At 35.9% G+C, this 25,113-nt stretch overlaps 1 protein-coding gene across 1 annotated transcript; it reads left to right on the top strand.

The window, feature by feature from the left end:
• The first annotated feature begins 155 nt into the window (after positions 1-155).
• On the top strand, positions 156-25,113 carry LOC109092552 (protein transport protein Sec31A-like). Its single transcript, XM_042734811.1, is given in 29 exon segments — positions 156-305; positions 916-1,008; positions 1,096-1,219; positions 2,702-2,891; positions 2,972-3,067; positions 3,150-3,158; positions 4,242-4,382; positions 4,480-4,622; positions 4,706-4,805; positions 5,852-6,013; positions 6,088-6,240; positions 6,899-7,123; positions 8,698-8,772; positions 9,546-9,632; positions 9,704-9,827; positions 9,909-9,917; positions 9,920-10,086; positions 11,511-11,637; positions 11,787-11,932; positions 12,033-12,206; positions 13,278-13,409; positions 15,955-16,090; positions 16,611-16,916; positions 17,001-17,039; positions 18,924-18,979; positions 19,997-20,122; positions 20,197-20,316; positions 23,248-23,319; positions 23,401-25,113. Coding segments are annotated over 29 exon segments (3,639 nt in total). The 5' UTR covers positions 156-178; the 3' UTR covers positions 23,581-25,113.

Below are 25,113 nucleotides of genomic sequence, written 5' to 3' on the forward strand. Positions count from 1 at the left end.
TGTGTTTATCTGGCTTTTTTTTACTTTTAATTTGGGGATAAAATCAATTAAATTTTAGAGAAAAATGTATATGGGCACTGTTGGCTTTATTACATTTTTAATTTAAGCGATGTTGGCATTAGTAGAAATATAAATAGTGTCGATTTGGCAGTTTCGAGTCCTCCTCGTTTCGTAAAAAATGTCCCTCTCCGGCTGCCGTGCTGGACTACAATTCCGCGCCGGACTACATTCCCCACGAGTGACGCGCGAGGAGCGCCGCGAAACTCTCTTCAACACACAAACGATACTAATAATCACTAACAACCGTAAGTACACACACAACACTTACCGAAATCAGACGTTTTTAGGATTAAGTCGCGGTTGTGATGTTAGATTGTGTGTGTGATCGCGATCTCATCCGTGTGTGTCTGTTTGTTAGAGAGCAGCGGGCTAATGCTAACAGCAGACGACCAGGAACAAACTGTGATTCTAAACACACATATCTGCTCTATACCGACTCCATAAAACATTTATTACACACACAGTTCACGAGGATGAAAAAAATAATCAGATACTATGTATAATTAGAGTCTGGGACGTAATCTAGACCGTGTTTGTCCAGAGTTTAGCGCTGCTGTTTTCGTGATTCTGTCGCGCGAATGTGTTTTTATTTAACGTAATAATAAGATACGGGTTCTTTAGGATAATCTGACGTTGTATTAATTTTCTTAGTTTAATTACACACTTAATTTGCATTTCGAATTTGCTCATAATGTACCTGTACATACAAAATTGTCGATTTGTATGTTGTTGTTATTACCTGTTTACTTGTTCTATTTTGATTCTTTCGTTATCTGTTGAAGCTTCTGTCACGAAAACACAGCTACCAGTGAAGCTGATTCTGATTAATGTCTGATCGTGTTCTTGTCTCTTCAGGATTTCGGAGGAAGATGAGGGTGAAGGAGATACTCAGGACGGCTACACAGGCCTGGAGTCCTGCGCCACAGCACCCCGCGCGCCTGGCCTTAGGTAGCTGCGTCTGCGTGCGCTGGTTTAGTTCAGACGCACACATGATGCTGGAGTAATCTGCTCTTCTTCTCTGTCTCGTATGTGCAGGGACCGCGGCGCAGCAGCTGGACGCGTCCTTCAACACCAGCAGCGCTCTGGAGATCTTCGAGATGGACTTCGCCGATACATCCCTGGACATGAAGCTCAGAGGAACTCTGCCCACTTCCAACAGGTCAGCTCTTCTGGAAACACGTGTGTTTGGATTATCAGACAGTACTGCTGCCATAGTATACATGTTCTACAGCATACCGTTCAAAAGTTTGGGAGATTTTTAATGTTTTTGAAGTCTCAGCGAGGCTGCATTTATTTGATCAAAAATACAGTAAATTAATTAACACTGAACACTAAAGTACACTTGAGTTCATTTGTACTTCTATTTAAATAGATGTTCATGTTCAGAATACATTATTATAATATCTGAAGCGATAAAAGTTCAGCACATGACTGGATCATTAAATCTTCTATGGAGTATCTTATAATCTCAGTTTAACTGATATCTCTTGTATTATGTTGAAATGTTGGCTACGATCAGTATGTTCCGGAGCAAACTGACCATAATTGGATTTAATACAATTCACCGAAAAAAAATAACACGATGACAATCAATCAATCAATCAATCAATCAATAAAACAGGTAAAAGGTAAACTTTTAACATTAATACTTCTCATTCATTATAAAAAGTGAAAATATTACATTTTTTTATATATATATATATATATATTAAACAATTATTTTCAAAACCTTTTATTTTTGACCAAAAGTGAATATTATAATTAGTATATTTTTAAATTTAAAAAAAGTTGACTTTTAATTTTAAAAAAAGTTTTTCAAAATTTTGGGATCAGTAAGATTTTTATGGTTTTTGAAAGAAATCTCTTTTGCTCAGTGAGGCTGCATTTATCTTACCAAAAATACAGTAAAATTGTGAAATATTATTAATATTTAAAACAGCTGTTTTCTATGTGAATATGTGTTAAAGTGTAATTTATTTCTGTGATGCACAGCTGTATTTTCAGCATCATTACTCCAGTCTTCAGTGTCACATGATCTTCAGAAATCATTCTAATGATTCAAGAAACATTTCTGATTATTATCAATGTTGGAAACAGTCGTGCCGCACAATATTTTTGTCCAAACCGTGATGCATTTTATTTTTCAGGATTCACAGATGAACAGAAAGCTCAAAAGAACAGCATTTATTTGAAATACAAATCTTTTGTGAAAAAGAAAAAAAAAAAGCGTTTACATAAATTTAAACTGAACATGCAAATTAACCTTGCGTTGTGTTGTGGCCCTGTAGACATACACATTCAGAACATGCAGAAGTCTGGTTGAGTTGTTGTCCTCATCTGAAGGTGTTTGTGAAGTGATTGTGTGAAGGATGTCTGTGTGATCTAACACACGTGTGTGAGCGTGTTTCTGACACTTCTGTGTCGTGTGTCACCCTCACTGGAGTATTATCAGTTTGTCTGTTACAAATTGACACAAAAATGGAATTTCCGGTGATCACAGCTAATAATACAATGTGACATTCTGTGGTTTTGTCTCATATTCATCTTGAATCCACAGCAAACAGAGCAATTTTGTCTTCACTGTTCCAATACTTATGGAGGGCACTGAATATATACGTGTGTGTGTGTGTGTTTTCTGCAGGTTTCACAGTCTGATCTGGGTGGCGTTTGATCCGGAGGGCTCATCCGGGCGGCTCATCGGAGGCAGTGAGAGCGGAAGCGTCACCGTCTTCAGCCCCGACGCTATTCTCGGCGCGGGAGAGGACGCCGTGATCGGACAGTCCCACAAACACACGGGCCCCGTGCGCGCGCTCGACTACAACCGCTTCCAGGTAGAGCTCAGACTCGCGCTTCAGATCCCGTCACATCCGCTGCCGCTTTCACAAACACGCGTGTGTTTCCTCCGCATCAGAGTAACCTCGTCGCCTCCGGAGCCAGCGATTCAGAGATATACATCTGGGACTTGAACAACTTCAGTAATCCCATGACGCCGGGCACAAAGGCACAGGTGTGTGGAACTTCTTTTGGGTGATTGTTGGGTCAGTGTTCACAGCATCATGAAGTGACTGTATTTGTCTCTGTATCTTCAGCTCTGTGAGGTAAGAGGAAGGTCTTGGTTCTTGTGAGGGTTTGTGGTGGTTTTGCTGTGGTTTGGGTTTTGATTGATCTCTTCTGTAACCATTCATCTCACTCAACAACGGGTTACTGCCTAAAAACACAGTTGATCTGAGTGTGTCTGGTTGTTTTGGATGGGTTTTTGGTCAGTGATGAATTGCAGTACCTGCATTAAATCTTGACCTGATGGTTTGTAGGACAGTCAAACATTCTCTGGTGGCTTGTGCATGTCAATTAAAATCTATATATTTTAATATCATAATGGGTGTCTAACTGGGTATATACAGATATGAGGTCATTAATGATTAAAACGTGTATTTAAGTATTATAATGGGTGTTTAAATGGATATAGATAGATATGAGGTCACTAATATTATAATGGGTAGCTAAATTGCTATAGAGATATATGGGGGTCACTAAATATTTTGAAGAAAAAAAAAAAAAAAAAAAAAAAAAAAAAAAAAAATATATATATATATATATATAATATATATATATATATATATATATATATATATATATATGAGATCATTAAATATTAAAATATGTGTATTTTAGTATTATAATTTATGGGTATAATGAAAAAAGTCAGTGATGATGTGCTTATTTTATTTTATATTTTTTTTTTTTATTACTTTTTACTGAACTGGTTACATTGACATGTATGGACATGAGGTCACAAAATATTAAAATGTAAATATTTTAATATAAAGGGTGGCTAAATGGACTAAATCTAAAAAAAATCTACATATGAGGTTACAAAATATTAAATTTAAAATATTTTAACATTATGATTGGCTAAATGGATATATATCTATACATGAGGTCAGTAAATATTTAATTTAATAAATTATAATGATTGGCTAAATGGATATATATCTATGATGTCAGTAAATATTAAAATATATGTATTTTATCATAATGTTTTAACCTCTTTAAAATCTCTTTGTAAAGTTCAGCTGACTAAAACCAATTCTGGGACAGGGTTTTTTTTTGGATGTTTTTTTTTTTTTTTGGAGTGTTTTGTGTGAAGTCTCAGGCGTTGTGCTGGTTCTGTCGTGTGTTAGCCGGCGGAGGACGTGAGCGTGGTGGCGTGGAACAGTCAGGTGCAGCACATACTTGCGTCCGCAAACCCCAGCGGGAAAGCCATCGTCTGGGATCTGAGGAAGAACGAGCCCATCATCAAAATCAGTGACCACAGCAACAGGGTGAGAGCATGCACACCCATCAACGCCTGACGGAAGCAGAGGACGTCAGGCATGTTTTGAACCTGCTGTGTTTGTGTGTGTGTGTGTGTGGTGTCAGATGCACTGCTCGGGGATGTTGTGGCATCCAGATGTGGCCACTCAGCTGGTTCTGGCTTCAGAGGACGACAGACTCCCGGTCATACAGATGTGGGATCTTCGGTTTGCAACCTCGCCTCTCAAAGTCCTGGAGAGCCACACCAGGTAGAGACTCACACAAACCCCGTCAGATTCAACTGATTCCTTCAGGTCACGTCTCCACAGAAACACTCTTCTCGATCTTCCAGAGGGATTCTGTCCATCTCGTGGAGTCAAGCGGATCCGGAGCTCCTGCTGAGCAGCGGCAAAGACAACCGGATCCTGTGCTGGAACCCAAACACCGGAGAGGTGCGTCAGGAGCACCTGCTGCTTTTCTGCTCCTGTCAGACACTTCTATCCTAAGTGACTTGTTACGCGTCTCTACTGTGTCTTTATTATCTGATTAATTTGAATCTGTTTTCAAAGATTGATTTTCACAGACACAGTATGAACAAACTAAATAAAAACAGATTACAGTTTAATTTTTTAAATAATTAAAAATTAAATAGATCTCATAAAAGGTATATTTTAAAAAAAGAATACATTTTATTATTTGTTGTTATATATAATATGTAATAAAATGTATTATTATTATTATTAGGGTTAAATGTCTCTACTGTCATTTTTGTGTGGTTAATATTTTGAATCTGTTTTTTAAAGGTGAATTTTCACAGTCGCTGTGAATAAAAAAATAAACCTTATAAGAGATCATAGTTCCAATATTACTAAATTAAAGAAATGTTAATTTATACCAAAAATAATAATATAATTTATTATTAAAACATTTATATTTTTAATATATATATATATATATATATATATATATATATATCACGATATATATATATATATATAATATAAGAAAATTAAATTTTTGTTGTTATTATTATTATTAATATTATTTTATAGAATAAATAACATCATAAAATATTAAAATATTGCATTATTTTAGTACAATTTAACATGGCTATTTAATATATATAATGTATTATAAAATCTTTTAAATTGTTTTATTATTATTAAAATATAGAATAAATAACTAAATAAATAATATATAATATATAAAATAAATTAAGTAATTGTATTATTAAAATCTGTATTTTATTATTATTATTATTATTATTATTATTATTATTATTATTAAAACATAGAATAAATAACTAAATAATAAATAATATAATATAATAATACATTTAGTAATTGTAATAATAATTTCAGTATTGATTAAAATTAATCAAACAATAATTATTCTTATTATTATAAACTTTTCTAATTGTAATAATTTTCTCAAACGACTTTTTATCAGGATTAATGCAATCATAGAAATCCATCATGCCCTGTCTCTGGTGTTTCAGGTGATTTACGAGCTGCCGACAGCCAATCAGTGGTGCTTCGATGTGCAGTGGTGTCCTCGTAACCCCGCCCTCCTGTCGGCCGCATCGTTTGACGGACGGATCAGTGTGTACTCTGTGATGGGAGGACGTCTTCAGCAGCAGCAGCACAGCACGGTGGACCAGGTGAGAGTACGGGAACGTCTAACCTGCTGTTCTTTGAGGAACGATGATCACATGATCGCTCTCTCTGTTCTTAGATCTCGGCCTCGTTTGACAGCAGCGACCCGTTTGGGACCGGTCAGACTCTTCCTCCTCTGCAGGTTCCTCAGCCCTCGGTGGAAACCACCATCGTCCCTCCGCTAAAGAAGCCGCCCAAGTGGGTGCGGAGGCCCGTCGGCGCGTCCTTCGCTGTGAGTATTTCAGAGACATTGAGAAAGATGTGTTTTAGTGTTAATTTCGTTAATGAAATCTATGACCAAAAATGTTCTTCAACCAAATTTTTTCCCCTGATTAAGACGAGACAATAATAAGATCATTAAACGATAACTGAGATGATATCAGCATGCAATATTGTTTATGATGATGTGTTTATGAAAATGTGCAAGTGTCTACTGACTAAAACTAGACTAAATTGCTCAAAAAAAAAGCTAAAACAGGACAAATGACTAAATGTGACACTTGAGCACAAAACCAGTCATGAGGGTCAATTTTCTGAAATTGATATTTCTACATCATCTGAAAGCTGAATAAATAATCTCTCCATTGATGTGTGGTTTGTTAGGAGGACAATATTTGTCTGAGATACAACTATTTGAAAATCTGGAATCTGAGGGAGCAAAAAATTTAAATATTGAGAAAATCATCTTTAAAGTTGTCCAAATGAAGTTCTTAGCAATGCATATTACTAATCAAAATTAAGTTTTGATATATTTATGGTAGGACATTTACTAAATATCTTCATGGAACATGATCTTTACTTAATATCCTAATGATTTTAAATTAAAAATAGCCGACAAAATGAATGTGTTGAGCTTCCTGTGAGTCTGTGCTTGCTTCTGTCTCCTGTAGTTCGGAGGGAAGCTGGTGACGTTTGAGAACCCTAGTGTGGCTCCGCAGCAGCAGCCGATCGCGCGACAGGTGCAGGTGAGTCAGGTGACCACAGAGACGGAGTTCCTCCAGCGTTCGGCCGAGCTGCAGGCCGCTCTACAGTCCGGATCCTTCACCAGCTTCTGCCACGACAAGATCAGGAGCGCCCCGTCTGACGCCGAGCAGGACATATGGAGGTTCCTCACGGTACAAACATTCACATCTACACACAACTACAACTCCACATGTGACCTGAACCCTGCGGCACAGAAGCAGTCATCAGTAGCACAGCTATATTTGTAGCAATAGACAACAATACATTGTATGGGTAACAATTATACATTTCTCTTTTTGCCAAAAATCATTAGGATATTAAGTAAAGATCATGTTTCCATGAAGATATTTAGTAAATTTTCCTACTGTAAATATATCAAAACTTAATTTTTGATTAGTAATATGCATTGCTAAGAACTTCATTTGGACAACTTTAATGTTTTTCTCAATATTTAGTAGATTTTTTTGCTCCCTCAGATTCCAGATTTTCAAATAGTTGTATCTCAGACAAATATTGTCCTCCTGACAAACCATACATCAATGGAGAGATTATTTATTCAGCTTTCAGATGATGTAGAAATCTCAATTTCATAAAATTGACCCTTACAACCAACTTTTATCTACTGCTCAAATAAATCATTCAACTCTTATTTACTTTCTTCTGCGAAACACAAACTGTGATGCCACAAAACCCGGCTTCATTCAGCCTGATGAAAATATAGTTAACAGTGTCTTAAAACACTACAGTACAATACTGCTTCTGTAGGTCTTAAAAACTCGTAATTCTCCCTATTAATGCCTAAAGAAAAATCTTAAATCAGAGTCAGAAGTCTAAAATTCATAAAGGCATGGCAAATAATGTTTCACGCACTTCAAAACATAAATATCTTGTATCTATTTTAGTTTTTTTAATATAAGTGTCCTTAAATCAGGATACATTTCCTTGAGATGCAAAATGTGTGGAAAAAAGATTATTATTTTTATCTATTTTCTATTATTAAATTATCTATTTCAGATACAGATTTATCACCTTTTATAATGTTGGGTACAATTTGAAATCTATTTGTAATTTTTTCTGATAAAAATGATATTAAAATTTGATTTAAAAAAAAAACTCATTTGTAGAGCTGTACATTTTGGCCAATATGTTGTTGTTTTTAATAATAATTGTAATAATAATAATTATTATTATTATTATTATTGCTTAATAAAATATTTAAAAAAGAAATAAAAACAAAATAAAAAATATTATTGCAATATTTTACTGTAAAATAAAAAATCAAATTTTTAAGAAAAAAATATTATAATAATTAAATTTTACATTACAATACTAATTATCGAACAAACAACAATACTATATTATTTATGGCTGTCTTAATGTCTTGATATTTGTCACTATACCATTAAACTTTTATGTATTTGATGAAAACTGCAGGAAACCCTTAAGCTTCTCTGTTGTTAATAACTGCTTCTAGTCTCATAAGCATTTTTAGAAGAATTTCTGTTTCATTTTGGATTCAAGAGAGCATTTGATCAGACAGAGTTCACGCATTCCCTGGGAATCGAACCCATGACTTTGCTGTTGCAAGCACCTTACTGTGTGAGATTCCGGAATAGAGAATATAGATCATCTAGAAGCTATCGTATTCATACTGCAGTCCACAGAGAACTGATGCAGGAATCAGTTTGAGTGACTGTTCAGCTGTTGTTCTGTGGTGTTTTATCAGGTGAACTTTGAGGATGAAGCGCGTGTGAAGTTTCTGCGGCTGCTGGGCTTCAGTAAAGACGAGCTGCAGAGGAAGGTATCAGATCAAACCACAGCACTGTCAACATTCAGATTCATTCACTAGTCATTATATCAGAGGAGAGCCACCCATGTACAGAAGCTGTCCTATAAAACGAGACAAAATATGACACGCATTTACCTCTTAGTAAGATATGACATATATCAATTATATAAATTATATCAATTTTTACGACTAATAATAACAAAAATAATTCAAATTACATAACTAATAAGATAAGAATACTACTACTACTACTAATAATGACAATAACAACAAAAATAACAACATTAATAATAATGAAAATAACAATAATGCTATAAGAATAATACAATTAAAAAATAATGCTTATAATATTAACTAATAATATTTATTAATTATTTTTTAATTATTATTTTTAAAATATTGGGTTAGTGTTAGTTATTAAATAATAATTAATTATTTATTTTTTAGTCTTATTTTTTATAATTATTTTAATAATAATAATAATAATTATTATTATTATTATTAAATTTAAAATTTTAATATTATTATTATTAAATATTACAGTTCTAATAAAAATGATTAGTATTCTTATTATTTATTAGTCTTTGTTATTATCATTAATTATTAATATTATTGTTATTATTAGTCACAGTATTCTTTAAATTATTATTATTATTATTATTATTATTATTATTATTATTATTATTATAATTAGTCTTCGTCTATTTTTACCTGCTGATGCTTTGTGAGAGAAACAGACTCATAATTTTTGAGTGAAGCTCTAGTTGTGGCCTCTGTTCCTGCAGATCTCGGCGTGTTTGGGGAGGAGCCATCATCCGAACGGTTTAGACGTGAATGATCTGGCGGAGAAGATGCAGACGCTGTCTGATCAGGTGTGTGTCAGCTGCGCTGTGAATCACTGCATGCTTGTTTTACTGTATCTGATGTTGAATCGTCCAATCAGAGAGCAGAGGAGTCGGGCGGAGCTGCAGACGGTCTGTCCGGACGCGAGTCTCCGGCTGATTTCTTCAGTCAGCTGCCGAAGAAAGAGAAAGACCGAGCGCCCTTCCAGATCCCCGTGTCCTCAGGTGAGCATCTCTGAATTACAAGCATGTGCGTAATGTTATGATATTGATGTTCAGGTGTGAATGTGGTGCTGTGTTGAGCAGATACGGACGGTCTATCAGTCAGGCTCTGTTGGTGGGGAACTTCGAGGGCGCCGTGGATCTGTGTTTGAATGACGGACGTTACGCCGAGGCTATCCTCCTGTCAATCAGCGGAGGGGAGGAGCTACTGAAGAAGACCCAGCAGCACTACCTCCAGCGACAGACCAACAGCGTCTCCATGGTAACCGCTTACAATCATTAGCATCTGTGCATGATGACATTTTCATTTCAGATTCATTCGTGGAAACTATATCAGTATTCACTTCCATCTCCACTGTGAGTGTTATTTTATTATTATTATTTTATTATTATTATTAAATGACTTTTTATAACAATAATAATTAAAATAATTTAAAAAGTATTATTTCTTGTTATTAATCTAGTTAGTCTTGTTATTATTATTATTGTTGAATATAATATTAAAATGACTAATAATAATAACAATAAGAATACTACTACTACTTTAAAAAATACAAAAATAATAATAATAATATTAATAATTTGTTTTATATTTATGTACTTGTTATATTATATATTATAAAACATTTGTTATATTATAAGGTTGTTGTTGTTAGTATTATTACTCGTTATTCTTATTATATGATTATTATTCATTATAAGACGACTAATAACAACACAAATAGTTAAATATAATATATTATAATAGTAATATATATTAAATAATTATTTTTGTTAATAGTCTTATTACTTTTATTATTATTTTAATAATTATTATAATTATTTTTATTAAATTGTTATTATTAGTATTCTTATTGTTTATTATTAGTCTTAGTTATTATCAGTAATTATCATTATTAATATTATTGTTATTATTTGTAGCAATTTCCTATTAGTCATTATTATTATTATTGTTTTTATTAGTCACAATATTCTTTAAATTACTATTATTATTATTATTATTATTATTATTATTATTATTAGTCACAGTTTTATTGTTATTATTATTATTATTATTATTAGTCACAGTATTATTATTATTATTTATTATTATTATTATTATTATTATTATTAGTTGTCACAATATTATTATTATTATTATTATTATTATTATTATTATTATTATTACTCATAATTATTATTATTATTATTATTATTATTATTATTATTATTATTATTATTATTATTATATTATTAGTCTTATTATTATTATTATTATTATTATTAGTCACAGTATTATTATTATTATTATTATTATTATTATTATTATTAGTCACAGTATTATTATTGTTATTATTATTATTATTATTATTATTATTAGTTTTCACAATAATATTATTATTATTATTATTATTAGTCACAGTATTATTATATTATTATTATTATTATATAGTCACAGTATTATTATTATTATTATTATTATTATTATTAGTCACAGTATTATTATATTATTATTATTATTATTATTATATTATTATTAGTCACAGTATTATTATTATTATTATTATTATTATTATTATTAGTCACAGTATTATTATTTTTATTATTATTATTATTATTATTATTATTATTATTATTATTATTATTAGTCACAGTATTATTATTATGATGATGATGATGTATTAATGAGTTGTTTTTCTCGGTCAGCTGATCTCGTCAGTGGTGACGCAGAACTGGCGTGATATCGTCCAGAGCTGTGAGCTGGACAACTGGAAGGAGGCGCTGGCGGCTCTGCTGACCTACGCTAACCCCGAGGAGTTCGCTCCTCTCTGCGGTGAGAACATCACAGTTTCTTGATTAGTCTGCTACGGTTGACAAACACGCTTCTGCATTAGTGTAGAGTATAAGAGCTCTGAATGCGGCTCGTCCAATCAGAGCGCAGAGTCTGGAGTGATTGACAGCTCTCTCTCTGTGTGTGTGTAGATACTCTGGGCTCTCGTCTGCAGGCTGGAGGCACAGAGAAGCGCTGTCTGCAGGCCTGTCTGTGCTTCATCTGCTCGGGGAACATCGAGCGTCTGGTGGAGTGCTGGACGTCACAGAGAGACTGTTCTTCTCCGCTGGCGCTGGAGGTCACACACACACACACACACACACACACACTCACTGATTCACGCTTACATTGAGTGAATGCTCTCGTGCGCTGACGTCTGTGTTCTCGTGCGTCTGCAGGATCTGGTGGAGAAGGTGATGGTCCTGCGCAAGTCGATCGAGCGTCTGCGTAACGGTGAGGTTTGTGTTCAGAGCTCAGCGCTGACCGAGAGGCTCGTCCAGTACTCCAGCATCCTGGCATCTCAGGGCAGCCTGACCTCAGCGCTCCGCTACCTGCCCGACTGCCCAGACCAGGTGCACACACTAATACACATTTATATCTGTGTCCCTGCAGCACAGAAGCAGTCATCAGTAGCACAGGTATATTTGTAGCAATAGACAACAATACATTGTATGAGTCAAAATTATACATTTCTCTTTTAGGCCAAAAATCATTAGGATATTAAGTAAAGATCATGTTCCATGAAGATATTTAGTAAACTTCCTACCGTAAATATATCAAAACTTAATTTTTGATAAGTAATATGCATTGCTAAGAACTTCATTTGGACAACTTTAAAGATTAAGATTTTTTTGCACCCTCAGATTATTATCAGATATTGTCCTCCTAACAAGTTGGAGTTGCTTATAATAAAGCAACATGCATCATCCATCCTTAGAAACATGTGAAGGAAGGAAGCACTTAAAGCAGCTGTTGTCCACAATAGAATTTGTTTTTTTGTTTTTTTTCACCAAAATAAATGTAATTTTTTTATTGTTCAGTAAAATGATTATTATTATTAATTTACATTTTATTTTTATTGTAATTAGATGCAATTAATACTATTTCATTTTTTATTATTTAATAAAACAAAGAAATAATGATTTTTTTTTTTAAATACTAATTTTAATTTTACAGTGCAATGGTAATATTGCAGAAGTAATGTATTTATTGATTTAATTGTCATAATTTAATTAAACTATAATTTAAATATTATAACTATAATACAGTATAGTAGAATTATTGCTTTTTGTGATTTAATAAAATAAAAATATAAAAATGATTAAATGATTATTGTTATTATTATTACAATGCAATATTGCTATGATTTATTTGTTTTATTTAATTTAATAAAATAATATTATTTTTACAGTGTAATGTAATACTTGCTATAGTAAAGTTTCTTTATTGATTTAATTTTTATAATTTATAATCTAATAAGATGAAATGTGTAGATAATTTATAATAATAATAATATTATAATTTTTAAATATTTACATGACACATTGTGTTTTACATTACAGTAGTATTATAGCTATTTTAAAATGTATAATTTTAGTATTAATATGATAGTATTTACTGTGATGTGTGTTTGTGTGATTTAGCCTGGTGTTCGGATGTTAAGAGAGCGACTGTCGCATGCGAAGGGTGAGATCCTGCAGAGACCGCAGTCGTCTGTGCCAGCGGGAGGCGCTAAAGCACCGGCAAACACACACACTCCTGCAGCACACACACAGGTGTGACGCAGCTCACACACACACACACACACACACACACACACACACATTTGATTGCTTTTATTTGGATCTAAAAGACATTACAACGAAAACAAGATCCAAATACTCTGGGAAGGGTCTTTGGCGAGGTGACAGATCTACAATTCATGGCTCACATACAGGTTCTTCCATTTATAATACTCAACACATTAAGGATAAACAAAAAAAAATCTCCGTCTCCATATTTGCATGCTCCCTATGGTGACTGAAACAGAGCAGAATATTGCAAGCCTTTTTGCTTCCTTTTCTTGCATCCCCCTGATCACATTCTTATGGACATGGCCTAAACTTCCAAATACCAGAATTATTCATTTACAGTTGTGTCCAAGTTGGTGAATAAGATCTACCAGTGGCTGATATTTCAATAGTTTAGAATAGTAGCAAGTATCCATATACAGGTCACTACAGCAGCCCACCTCAAAGACACATACAGATTTCATAACCTCATTTATAATTACAATGTCAGGAGTATTTGGAATATTTTTAAAGTAATCACTGTCAGATGTGTCATGATGAAACCAGTTAAATCGTTCAGTGCTATGCTTTTATATCTTACTATCATGTCCCCCAGGATCCACACATACCTTTTGCAAGTCCTTTGCAACCAGATCAAACCAAAACGTTCATGTTCCTGAACATAAGTCCTTTAAATTTGCAACCTTAATGACAAAACACAATCTCCTCTGTCTGGCAACATAGGGTCCAACCCTTTAAAATCGTAGGCCTGCTGCATGTCTGGCAACATAATGTTACACAACCGTTCATTGTACTCATCAGGACAACACACACATTAGCATCTTCACATACCAGGGTGGCGTTTCATCACTGCACAGTCTGGACACAATACACACAGGGTGACACACCACTCACACACACACACACACAAGTCACACAACACACCTGCACACGCACACACACACACACACACAACCACACACCACACAATGCACACACACCAACCTGCAGCCCACACACACACACACACACACACACACAGGTGAGACGCAGCCCACACACACACACAGGTGAGACGCAGCTCACACACACTCACACTCTCCCGTGTGTGTGTGTGTGTGTTTAATGATGCTTGAACTCCAGAGCCGTCAGTCACCCCTGTGTGTCTGTGATGAAGATGTGCACGCCGTCCACTGATGATCAGCAGATATTATTTGTTTTCTGGTGTCCTTGATGAAATCGCGCGTCTGCTGCTGGATGTTGTGTAAGTCGAGGCTTGCGTACAGTGTGTGTTTGCACAGGGGCGTCTCGTCTGATGTACAGTGCGTTCTCATGCTGCATCTGCATGTTTCCTGAAGTGTGTGTTGTCTTCAGGGAGTTTGTGTTGAAACAGAATAAGGTTATAGCTTGGTTGCGAATGATTAACCAGTGTCTTCATTATTCCAAAGAGACTTGAGAAATGTTTGTTTTTGTAATTTCTTTAGTTTATGTACTATTATAGTATATATTACATTTTTGGATTAGCTTTTAATTTTATATTTTCAATTTTAATTTTAACTTAATTGTAAGTTTTATTAATTAACTTCTTTTTTAGTTTACTAAAAAAAACTACTATTGTGTGTGAGTGAGTGTGTGTGACTGTGTCTATGTGTGTGTGTGTGTAAGTGAGTGTGTGTGTGTCTGTGTCTGTGTGTTTGTGTGAGTGAATGTGTGTGACTGTCTAAGTGTGTGTGTGTGTGTCTGTGTGTGTGTTTGTGTGTGTGTGTGTGTGTGTGAGAGAGTGAGTGTGTGTGTGTGTGTGTGTGTGTGTGTGTGTGTGTGTGTGTGAGTGAGTGTGTGAGACTGTCTGAGTGAGTGTGTGTGTGTGTGAGAGAGTGAATGTGAGTGTGTGTGCGTGTGAGTGAATGTGTGTGACTGTGTCTAAGTGAGTGTGTCTAAGTGAGTGTGTGTGTGTGTGTGTGTGTGTGACTGTCTGAGTGAGTGTGTGTGTGTGTGTGTGAGAGTGAGTGAGTGTGTGACTGTCTTGAGTGAGTGAGTGTGTGTGAGTGAGTGTGTGTTACTGTGTGTGTGTGTGTGTGAGAGTGAGTGTGTGAGTGTGTGTGTGTGTGTGTGTGAGAGTGAGTGTGTTACTGTGTCTGAGTGTGTGTGTGTTGTTGTGTGTGTGTGTGTGTGTGTGTTTGTGTGTGTGTGTGTGAGAGAGAGTGAGTGTGTGTGTGTGTGACTGTGTCTGAGTGTGTGAGTGTGTGTGAGTGAGTGAGTGTGTGTGTGTGTGTTTCAAGTTTGGTTTCAGTTTAATTTGGGTAATTTTAGTACTTCATCTTAATGTATTTCAGTTCTCATTTCATCTAAATTTACATATTTTTTTCCCTCTGATATTTATTTTATTTTATTTCAGCTTTATTAAAATTTTTAGTAGTTTTAGTTAAAAGCAGTGCAATAACTGGTAATAGCTCTGCCTTGAAAGGCTTTTCTTGTTCGTATCATATATTGTGTGAGGTTAAGCAGTAGTCCAGCAGTTCTTTAGGTGTTGTGTGTGTTGATGTGTGTTCAGGGGCCTCCTCAGATGCAGCAGATGATGCCCCGTCTCTTCACTCCTCAGCCACGGCCCGATCTTGCTGCTCCTGCTGGAGCTCCACGGCCGAGCCCGAGACCCTGTGTCTACCCACAACACCCTGCCACAGCTCCGGGTACCTGTCAATCAAATATATACACCAATCATTCAAACATTCAAACGTTTGCCGACGGTGAGGCTCCTCTGCTCACCAAATTGTTGATTACAAGATGTAAGTAAGAGGTCTGTCTAGACACATTGGTTTCAGTTCCTCAGCAGAAATAGCATCAGCTCTGTGTGCAAAAGAGAAAGTGCGTGAGGTGCAGGTGCAAAACATGTTCAGGTCAAAGTGTCTGAATAATTTCTGGTCCCAAATATTACTGGTAATCCACTGTTTTAAGAATTTTTGGGTGTAATATGTCACAGTTCACTTTATTTTGCTATCCTCACTTACATAGTGTCCTAGTAAAATATGTCAAAATTATATCTGGTGTCTGAATAATTTTTGGTTTGACAGTAAGTAACAAAAATTATTATGCTTGTAATATTGTTGGCCATATCACCGAGCCCTACCCCATCTTTTGAACAGTGGTGTGTTATTAGCAAACACGTGTATTTGATCAAAACCGTCTGCCTGTGATGCTTGGTTCCTGCAGGTTTTCCTCCGTCTCAGCCGTTTGCTCAGTCTGGTTCTCTCGGAGCTCCGGTGGGTTTCATGTCCGGCCCCTCGATGTCAGGGCCCTCAGTGCCGCCCTCCTCTCCCCCGGGCCCCATGATGCCCGCTCCGCCCGCCCCAGGGTTCCTCTCGCCCACGTCTCTGCCGGGTGGCCCGGTGCCCTTGTTTCCAGTGGCTGCTCCCGGCGGGGCCTATCTTCCTCTCGGAGCCGGGTATCCTCAGGGTGGCCCCGGAGCCCCAGGGGCCAAGAGCTTCAGCGGCGCCGGTGTCCCGCCTCCACCGACAGGTACCTGCAGACGTCTGGAGGAACCGCTGAACACAGCAGTGTCTCATCTGTGTGTTTATATTCATCCTGCTGTTTGATTTCCAGGATATTTCCCATGGCTGGTGTGCCACACAGAAGAGGAAGGTGACAGGGAGAGAGATGTGTGTGTGTGTGTGTGTTTATTAGGGCTGCCCTCGATTAAGGATTTTTCTGGTCGACTAGTAGTCGTTCATTTTAAGCACTAGTCGACTAATCGCACTTTTATTAATAAACTATATAAATCATCATAATGCGCCTTTAATTGCATACATAGCCTAATAAGCGCTCAAGCGCATGCATAAAGCTTGCCACAGCGAAGCTATGATTATCTTGTGTCAGGGTAAAACAGTGAGGAGGCTGCATTAACATTTTAATAAAGTGCTTGCTTTGTTTTCGGCTTTAGAGATGAATTCAGCGACAGTGACTCGTCATCTCCATAAGCATGCATGTTTCATACGGATTACATAATCTGAGAATATTTGGTTTAGGTTTCATCAGAAAGTAGACATTTCGCTCTCTATGGATGTGTTTTTTCATGTCTGTAAGGCAAGCAAACACAGAGTTTAGCACTTGAGTTCATAGAGACCGAGACGGCAGAAAGCGCATCCTGTTTGCTTTCATTATTTTACAAAAGCACAATGTTTCGTTTCAGATTTATTGCAGATTTTGAAAGATGTATTACTCTTATCTGAATGACCAAAAATGAGGGTGCATTTTAAGAGCACATTTCTGAAGGTTAACATTTGATTGAGCGGCCATGTGAAGTTGCTAATGCTTACATATTTCAGATGATAAGTCATATTTGAGGTCGATGAATGATAGGCGAGTGTTTGGATGTCCTGCCTGATGTACTGTATTATTACCACAGACCAGTCGTAACGATCTGTGTGACTTCGCCAATGTGGATTTTTATTTATAAATAAACTATAAACAAAACAACTAACCAACAAATAAAATTCTCTAACTAACGGTCCTCTTCGTCTGTGAACTAACGGTTAGTAGACTATTAGGGGGCAGCCCTAGTGTTTATACTGTTCAATGCAGAGATATCGTGTGTGTGTGTGTGTGTGTGTGTGTGTGTGTTTAAGAGGGACAGCGGGAATCCAAACTCAGCTCTTCTAATATTTAATGCTGACTGATTATGAGTCATTTACATATTCGCACACTGATCATGTGCTTCCTGTGTGATCGCTCAGTGCTGATTAGAGCTATGCTGTGTGAGATTTGCATTATATAAACAGACTAAGAAATGTCTACACTAATGTTAAAAGTTTGGGGTCGGTAAGATTTAACAAAAAAAAAAAAAAAAAAGATTCTGTTCATCAAGACTGCATTTATTTGCTCAAAAATACAGAAAAATAAAAATTATTGAAGATTTTTGTAAAATATTTAATATAATATTTATATTTTTTGTATCAAATATTTTTTATAAAAAATATTTGAAAAAATAAGTAAATATTTCAATTCAAAAATATTTATAAATAAAAAAATGATATTTGTTTTCGAAATATTACAGTTTCAAATAGCCTTTTTCTATGTGAACCTCTGTTAAACTGTAATTTATTTCTGTGATGCACAGCTGTATTTTCAGCATCATTACTCCAGTCTTCAGTGTCACATGATCTTCAGAAATCATTCTAATATGATGATTTGCTGCTCAAGAAACATTTCTGATTATAAATGTTGAAAACAGTTGTGCTGCACAATATTTTTGTGGATGCACAGATCAAAAGGAAGTTCAAAACAACAGCATCTATTTGAAATGACCCCTAAACTTTTGAATGCTAGTGTAAGTCAGACAGAAAGAGACGCTACAGAGACACTTCAGTCACCCTCACAAACGTCTGTAAAGATGCAGTGACATTCAGACATTTCTAACTGTGACTTGAGTGTCCAGATATGTTTATCTGCTGCTGTATTGATGCATGCAGTTATATTTAAATGCAGATATATGTTTTGGTGACTGATGTGTGAATATTGTTTCTTCAGTTCAGGACGGGTGGAATGACCCTCCAGCTGTACGCGCCGGACAACGCAAGAAAAAGGTATTTGGAATTTGCCTAACGATGTTACTTACAATAATGCATTCACCAGGAAACAATGTGACCTGTTTTCCACTGACATGATGCTGGAGCTGCTTCTCAATCTGGCTTTGTTCTGCATGTTTCTACCAAATAAACATTCACATTTGTGCATTTAATCTAAAGCAACTCGCACTCCATATAAGATGTACATATGAGTTCATGCATTCCCTGGGAATCAAACCTATGGCTTTAGGGTTGCAAGCACCATGATCTACTGTCTAAGCTTCAGGAAGAAATATGAGTGCTACTTTATTTCATCTATCTGCAATAAAAATAATTTATCTACAAATATTGCATGCAGTTGCATGTATCATATTAAATGTCATATCAAATCCAATGATTGCTTAAAAAATTAAAGTACTTTAAATGTTGAATTACGTTCTTTAAAGTAAAAAACAATAAATAAATGATTTACAAATATTGCATGCGTTTGCATGAAATATGTATTTTCATTGTTGTATTAAAATGACTGCTGTTTGTTATATCAGATTCAGTGATTGCATAAAAACCTTGAATTAAAATATGTTCTCAAAGATATAAAACAATAAATAAATCCAGTACATTTTTTATAAATATTGCACGCATTTGCATGTTTTTTTATTTTAGTTTTTTTTTTTTATTATGGGTTAAAATAACTGGTGTTTCTTATTTAATTAAGGCTTTTTATACAATCATAGGATTTCTTGACTTTTAATGCTAAAATATGTTCTCAAAAATATAAAACAATTAATGTTTTACATATATTTCATTTGTTATATTTTAAAATAACTGCTATTTGTTATATTAAATTCTATGATTGCAGAATTTGTTTTCCTCAAAAAATAAAACAAACCGTGCACCATGTACTATTTATGAAAATGGACAGGTTATGTTTTACATCATTGTTCAGCTCTCAGGTGGAAGCACGGTCTGACTGTATGCTCAGTGCCTGCTCAGAGTGTCATTGAACTGAACGCTGTGTGTGTGTGTGTTGTTCAGCTGCCAGAGAACTACACTCCCCCTGCTCCGATCACAGCACCGGTGATGGGTTTCCCGGCGGAGGCTCCTGTTCCTCAGGATCGGATCCAGGTGCCGCCCGGAGCCCCTCAGGAGCCCAGCAAGCAGGTCAGAGGTCATCAGGCCAAAGCCCATCAGATGAGCTTGTGTTTTTCATCACATTAACTGTGTGTGTGTTGTAGTCCTTACAGCAGCTTCCTGCCGAGCACGTGGGGCAGAAGGAAATCCCCGCCGAACACATGATCCTCAAGACCACCTTCAGCAGCCTGGTGCAGCGCTGTCAGCTGGCCGCCGCCGACCCGGTAACACACACACACACACACACACACACACACAAGACATTGCATACACAGCTCCCAAGAACTTTCTCAATCTGGCAAGCTCTAATCTGATTGCCTGTCTTTATGTAACCATCTGGAATTATTGCACAGGTTCAGATCTGTCCACAGAGACAGGGTCATGTTTACAAAGTACAGTCTGTTGCTCTAAAATTTGCCAAAGTTTGCCAAGTTAGTTGCATCATGTAAAGTACATTTGCTGAATAGGCTGCCACGGATCCAAAATTTCATTGTAATGATCTTTGAGCCACTTCTTCATGACAGATGCTCTCACACCAACCAGCCGTCATTCCTGAACAAGCGCTGCACTGCTGGAGACACGATTCTGTATCTGCTGATACGATTAGTCAATTAATGTTAGCTTAGGATCAAAAAACAGTGAAGTTCATTTTTTGGCCAATGAAGATTTTAGCAATTATTTAAAATGCATCTGATCCGATCCGATTTATGTCACTGCCAAAATTTTTGACTGTAGATATGAATAACACTGACACAATGATAAAGGCATGCATATTTGTAAAAAGGTGTTTTTCATTTTTCTTTTTCTACAGATCAACTTTTTTTTTTAAATATTAAGTGGATAAAAAATGATGTTTAATGGGGATTTTTTTTTTTATTGATAATTAGATCTAGAATTCTGAATTTAAAAAAAGTGCATAAATTACATTTATTTGAATAAATTTGGTGGAATCTGGTTGTTTTAGTTTCATAATTTTGATATTCAACTAAAAAAACATTAATACCCATTTATTACCATTATTTATGCATGTTGAATCATTATATTTCTTGTAATGTCTATTCAGTGCTTTTCTCATTTAAAACAATAATGATTTTAAAGGATCTTTACATTTACATTTAGTCATTTAGCAGACGCTTTTATCCAAAGCGACTTACAAAGGAGGACAATAGAAGCAATCAAAAACAACAAAAGAGCAATGATATATAAGTGCTATAACAAGTCTCAGTTAGTTTAATGCAGAACACAGAGCAAGGTTTTTTTTTTAAATTATATAATAAATAAAAAGAAAACAGATAGAATAGAAAAAGAACTGAGCGAGCTAGTGTTAAAGGCCTTTTTTGCTTTTTGTTAATTGTATAATAAATAATAAGAAAACTATAAAATACAAAAAGATTAGAAAAGCTAGTGTTAGTTTGTTTGTTTTTTAAGAAAAATAAGCAGTTAGTAGGTAAATATAGTGCAAGTCTAAAAGGGGCAACTTTTTCTTTTTTTAAAGAATAGAATTAGAATATAAAATTCAAGAGTTAAAATGTCAAATAAAGATGGAAGAGATGTGTTTTAGTAGTTTCTTGAAGATGGTAAGGACTCAGCTGCTGGGATTGAGTTGAGCAGGTTATTCCACCAGGAGGGAACATTTAATGTAGAAGTCCATGAAAGGGATTTTGTGCTTCTAAAGCGAAGTTCACTTGCAGAACACAAGCTTCTAGAGGGCACATAAGTCTGAAGTAATGAATTTAGGTAAAGGGGTGCAGAGCCAGTGGTGGTTTTGTAGGCAAACATTAATGCCTTGATTTTTTTTATGTGACTAGTTATTGGTGGCCAATTTATAAACAGAGGTGTGACGTGCATTCCTTTTGGCTCATTAAAAATTAATCTTGCTGCCGCGTTCTGGATTAATTGTAAAGGTTTGATAGAACTGGCTGGAAGACCTGCCAAGAGAGCGTTGCAATAGTCCAGCCTGGACAGAACAAGAGCATGAACAAGGAGTTATAAAGCATGTTCCCAAAGAAAGGGCCTGATCTTCTTAATGTTGAATAAAGCAAATCTGCAGGACCGGACAGTTTTAGCAATGTGGTCTGAGAAAGTCAGCTGATAATCAATCATAACTCCAAGGTTTCTGGCTGTTTTTGAGGAGTTATGGTTGATGTACCTACTTGGATGGTGAAGTTGAAACGATGGGTTTAATGGAACCACAAGCAGTTCTGTCTTGGCAAGGTTGAATTGAAGATGATGGTCCTTCATTCAGCAAGAAATGTCTGTTAGACAAGCTGAGATGCGAGCAGCTACCGATGGATCATCAGGATGGAATGAGAGGTAGAGCTGAGTGTCATCAGCACAGCAGTGATAAAAAAAGCCATGTTTCTGAATGACAGAACCTAGTGCTGCCACGTAGACAGAGAAGAGAAGTGGTCCAAGAACAGAGCCCTGAGGCACCCCAGTAGTTAGATGCTGCGACTTGGACACCTCACCTCTCCAAGATACTTTGAAGGACCTATCTGAGAGGTAAGACTCAAACCACTGGAGTGCGGTTCCTGAGATGCTCTTTGTCAGTAGGGTTGACAGGAGGATCTGGAGGTTAACCGTGTCAAAAGCAGCGGATAGATCCAACAAGAGAAGTATTGAAGATTTAGAAGCCGCTCTTGCCAGTCTTAGGGCTTCAACAACTGAGAGCAGGGCAGTCTCGGTCGAATGTCCACTTCTGAAACCAGACTGGTTGCTGTCCAGGAGGTTGTTCTCCGGTCTGTAGTTTTCTAAAAGAGATGGGTTAATCTTTATAGGGGGAAATTTCTCAGCCTAGACTGACGACTGATTAATTTGATCAATTCATTAAATTAATTAAAGTTTCTGCCTCAATAAAAGAAGCTGTGAGTTTTTGTGCAAGCAACATTAAGAAAAGCTATCATCACAGAATATTGTTTTATACATTTGTTTTATATCAAATCAAAATCAGGGATGTCCAGAGTATGTATCTCATTTAAAACCACATTTGAAAGAAGATCATAATGGTTGCGAAAAATCAGGACATTATTTTTACGCCTATGCAACCAATCTGCATCTGAAAAATCCGATGCCAATGTAAGTGGGCAGATTTCTGATCAGAATGAGCTGCGAAGTGAACTGTACTTATTTATTTCATGTATGATTTTACCTTGCAGCAAACGAAGCGCAAACTGGATGATGCCTCCAAGCGTCTGGAGAGTCTGTACGACAAACTGCGAGACCAAGCGGTGAGTTAAAGACGTTTATTCCCATCTCTTCAGTCTCTTAGATGTCCTAATAAACCCCTCCTGTGTCCTGCCGCCCGTCAGCTCTCTCCCAGCATCCTCGGCGGGCTGCACGAGATCAGCCGCTGCGTCAGCGCCCGCAACTATCAGCAGGGTCTGGAGGTTCACACGCAGGTGGTGAGCAGCAGCAACTTCAGCGAGATCTCTGCCTTCATGCCTGTCCTCAAAGTGCTCATGACCATCGCCAACAAGCTGGCCGTGTGACTCCAGCGCTCAGCAGCAGATCCGGTTTCCGCTTGTGTTTTGATTTTTCGCTGAACTGTGCTTTAAGAATGAATGCACCGTTAATATCCCACTGCTTTCTTCATCTCATGTGTTTGGGATTCTCCTTCCATGCAGCCGGCCTTATTCATCCCACAACAAGCAGAACGACTTTCTGTGCAGAACTGTTCATAAAACCATTATTGTTTAAATTGCAATGAATTAAATGCAATGGATTGTCTAAACAAGGCCTTAAAACAAGCAGAACTAATTTGTATAAATTATAGCATTCAGTTCAAAGTAAGATCGGGCCTTTTTGTGCGAAACACAAGCAGAATGATTTTCTGTGCATTAAAAAAAAAAAATTCATAAAATGTGTTATACTGAATGCAACTGTTCGTCCAAGAAAAAAAAAAACATTTGTTAAATAATTATTGCATAAATTGCTGCATTTAACTCAGTGTGAGAATCTACACAAGCAGAATTACTTTCAATGCATAATCGTTCATCAAGGAATTAATGCATAAATGGTTGAATTAAATGCAACAGTTTACTGCATTCAGTTCAATGTAAGAATGCAATGCATAATTGGTTGCAAAGTTATTTCAAAAACTGCATTGCATTGAATGCAACGGATTGCGTCAAAAGGCCTTAAAACAAGAATTAGTGCAAATCATTTTAAAAACAAATCTTATGTAAATTGTTGACTTCAACTCAATGTGAGAATCTACATGAGCAGAACGACTTTCTGTGCATTAAAAAAAAATTGAATGCTATATTTTGCCTAAAAATGGCTCTTAAAACAAGCAGAACCAGAATTATTTTCCACATAGATTCATTCTGAATGCATTTCATGAATGAGGTCCATTGTTTTTTTGTTTTTTTATATATATATTACAAGAGCAGAAATTTTGACACCGTCTGTAGTTTATTCATCGTGGTGATTGTTAGTGGACGAGGTTCATTACTGACTGGCTGTTGAATTCCGTGTTTTTGATTGGATTTGGTTGTTTTCTATTGCACTCGCTCACAGAGAGGCTGATGCTCCTCCAAACACTCCTGCAGAAAAACCAGAGCTTCACTAGATGTTCTTCAAACCATTGCAGCAAAGATGAACGGCACTGTGTGTGAAGGAGTCTCTGTCACGAAAATCTATCAAGAAGGTGTCCAGGTGTTATCCCATCCCAAAACCAATGAATAAAATCAAGCATAAAAGAAAATTACATCAACATGAATGGTCCTAAAAATATTCTTATTTATTTAAAACGTAATTTCGCTTGATTGTTAAGGTGAAATATGACCTGGACATGTCTTGAGAGATTCTTCTGTCTTCAGTACTTCAACAGAGCAAAGAAACTGAATGTAACGGAACAGTTCACCTGATAAAATAGTTCCATCTTTTATACATGTTTATGTTCTGGTAATACACACGTCCTCATCGCGGTGTGCATCATGAAACCAGTTCATTCTGAAGGTTGTGAGTAAATCTTACATGCTTGAAAACACTTGAAGTAAAATATACACAACTTTCATAAA

Source organism: Cyprinus carpio, chromosome B12 (genome assembly GCF_018340385.1).
Source record: "Cyprinus carpio isolate SPL01 chromosome B12, ASM1834038v1, whole genome shotgun sequence".
NCBI classification, from domain to species: Eukaryota; Metazoa; Chordata; class Actinopteri; order Cypriniformes; family Cyprinidae; genus Cyprinus; species Cyprinus carpio.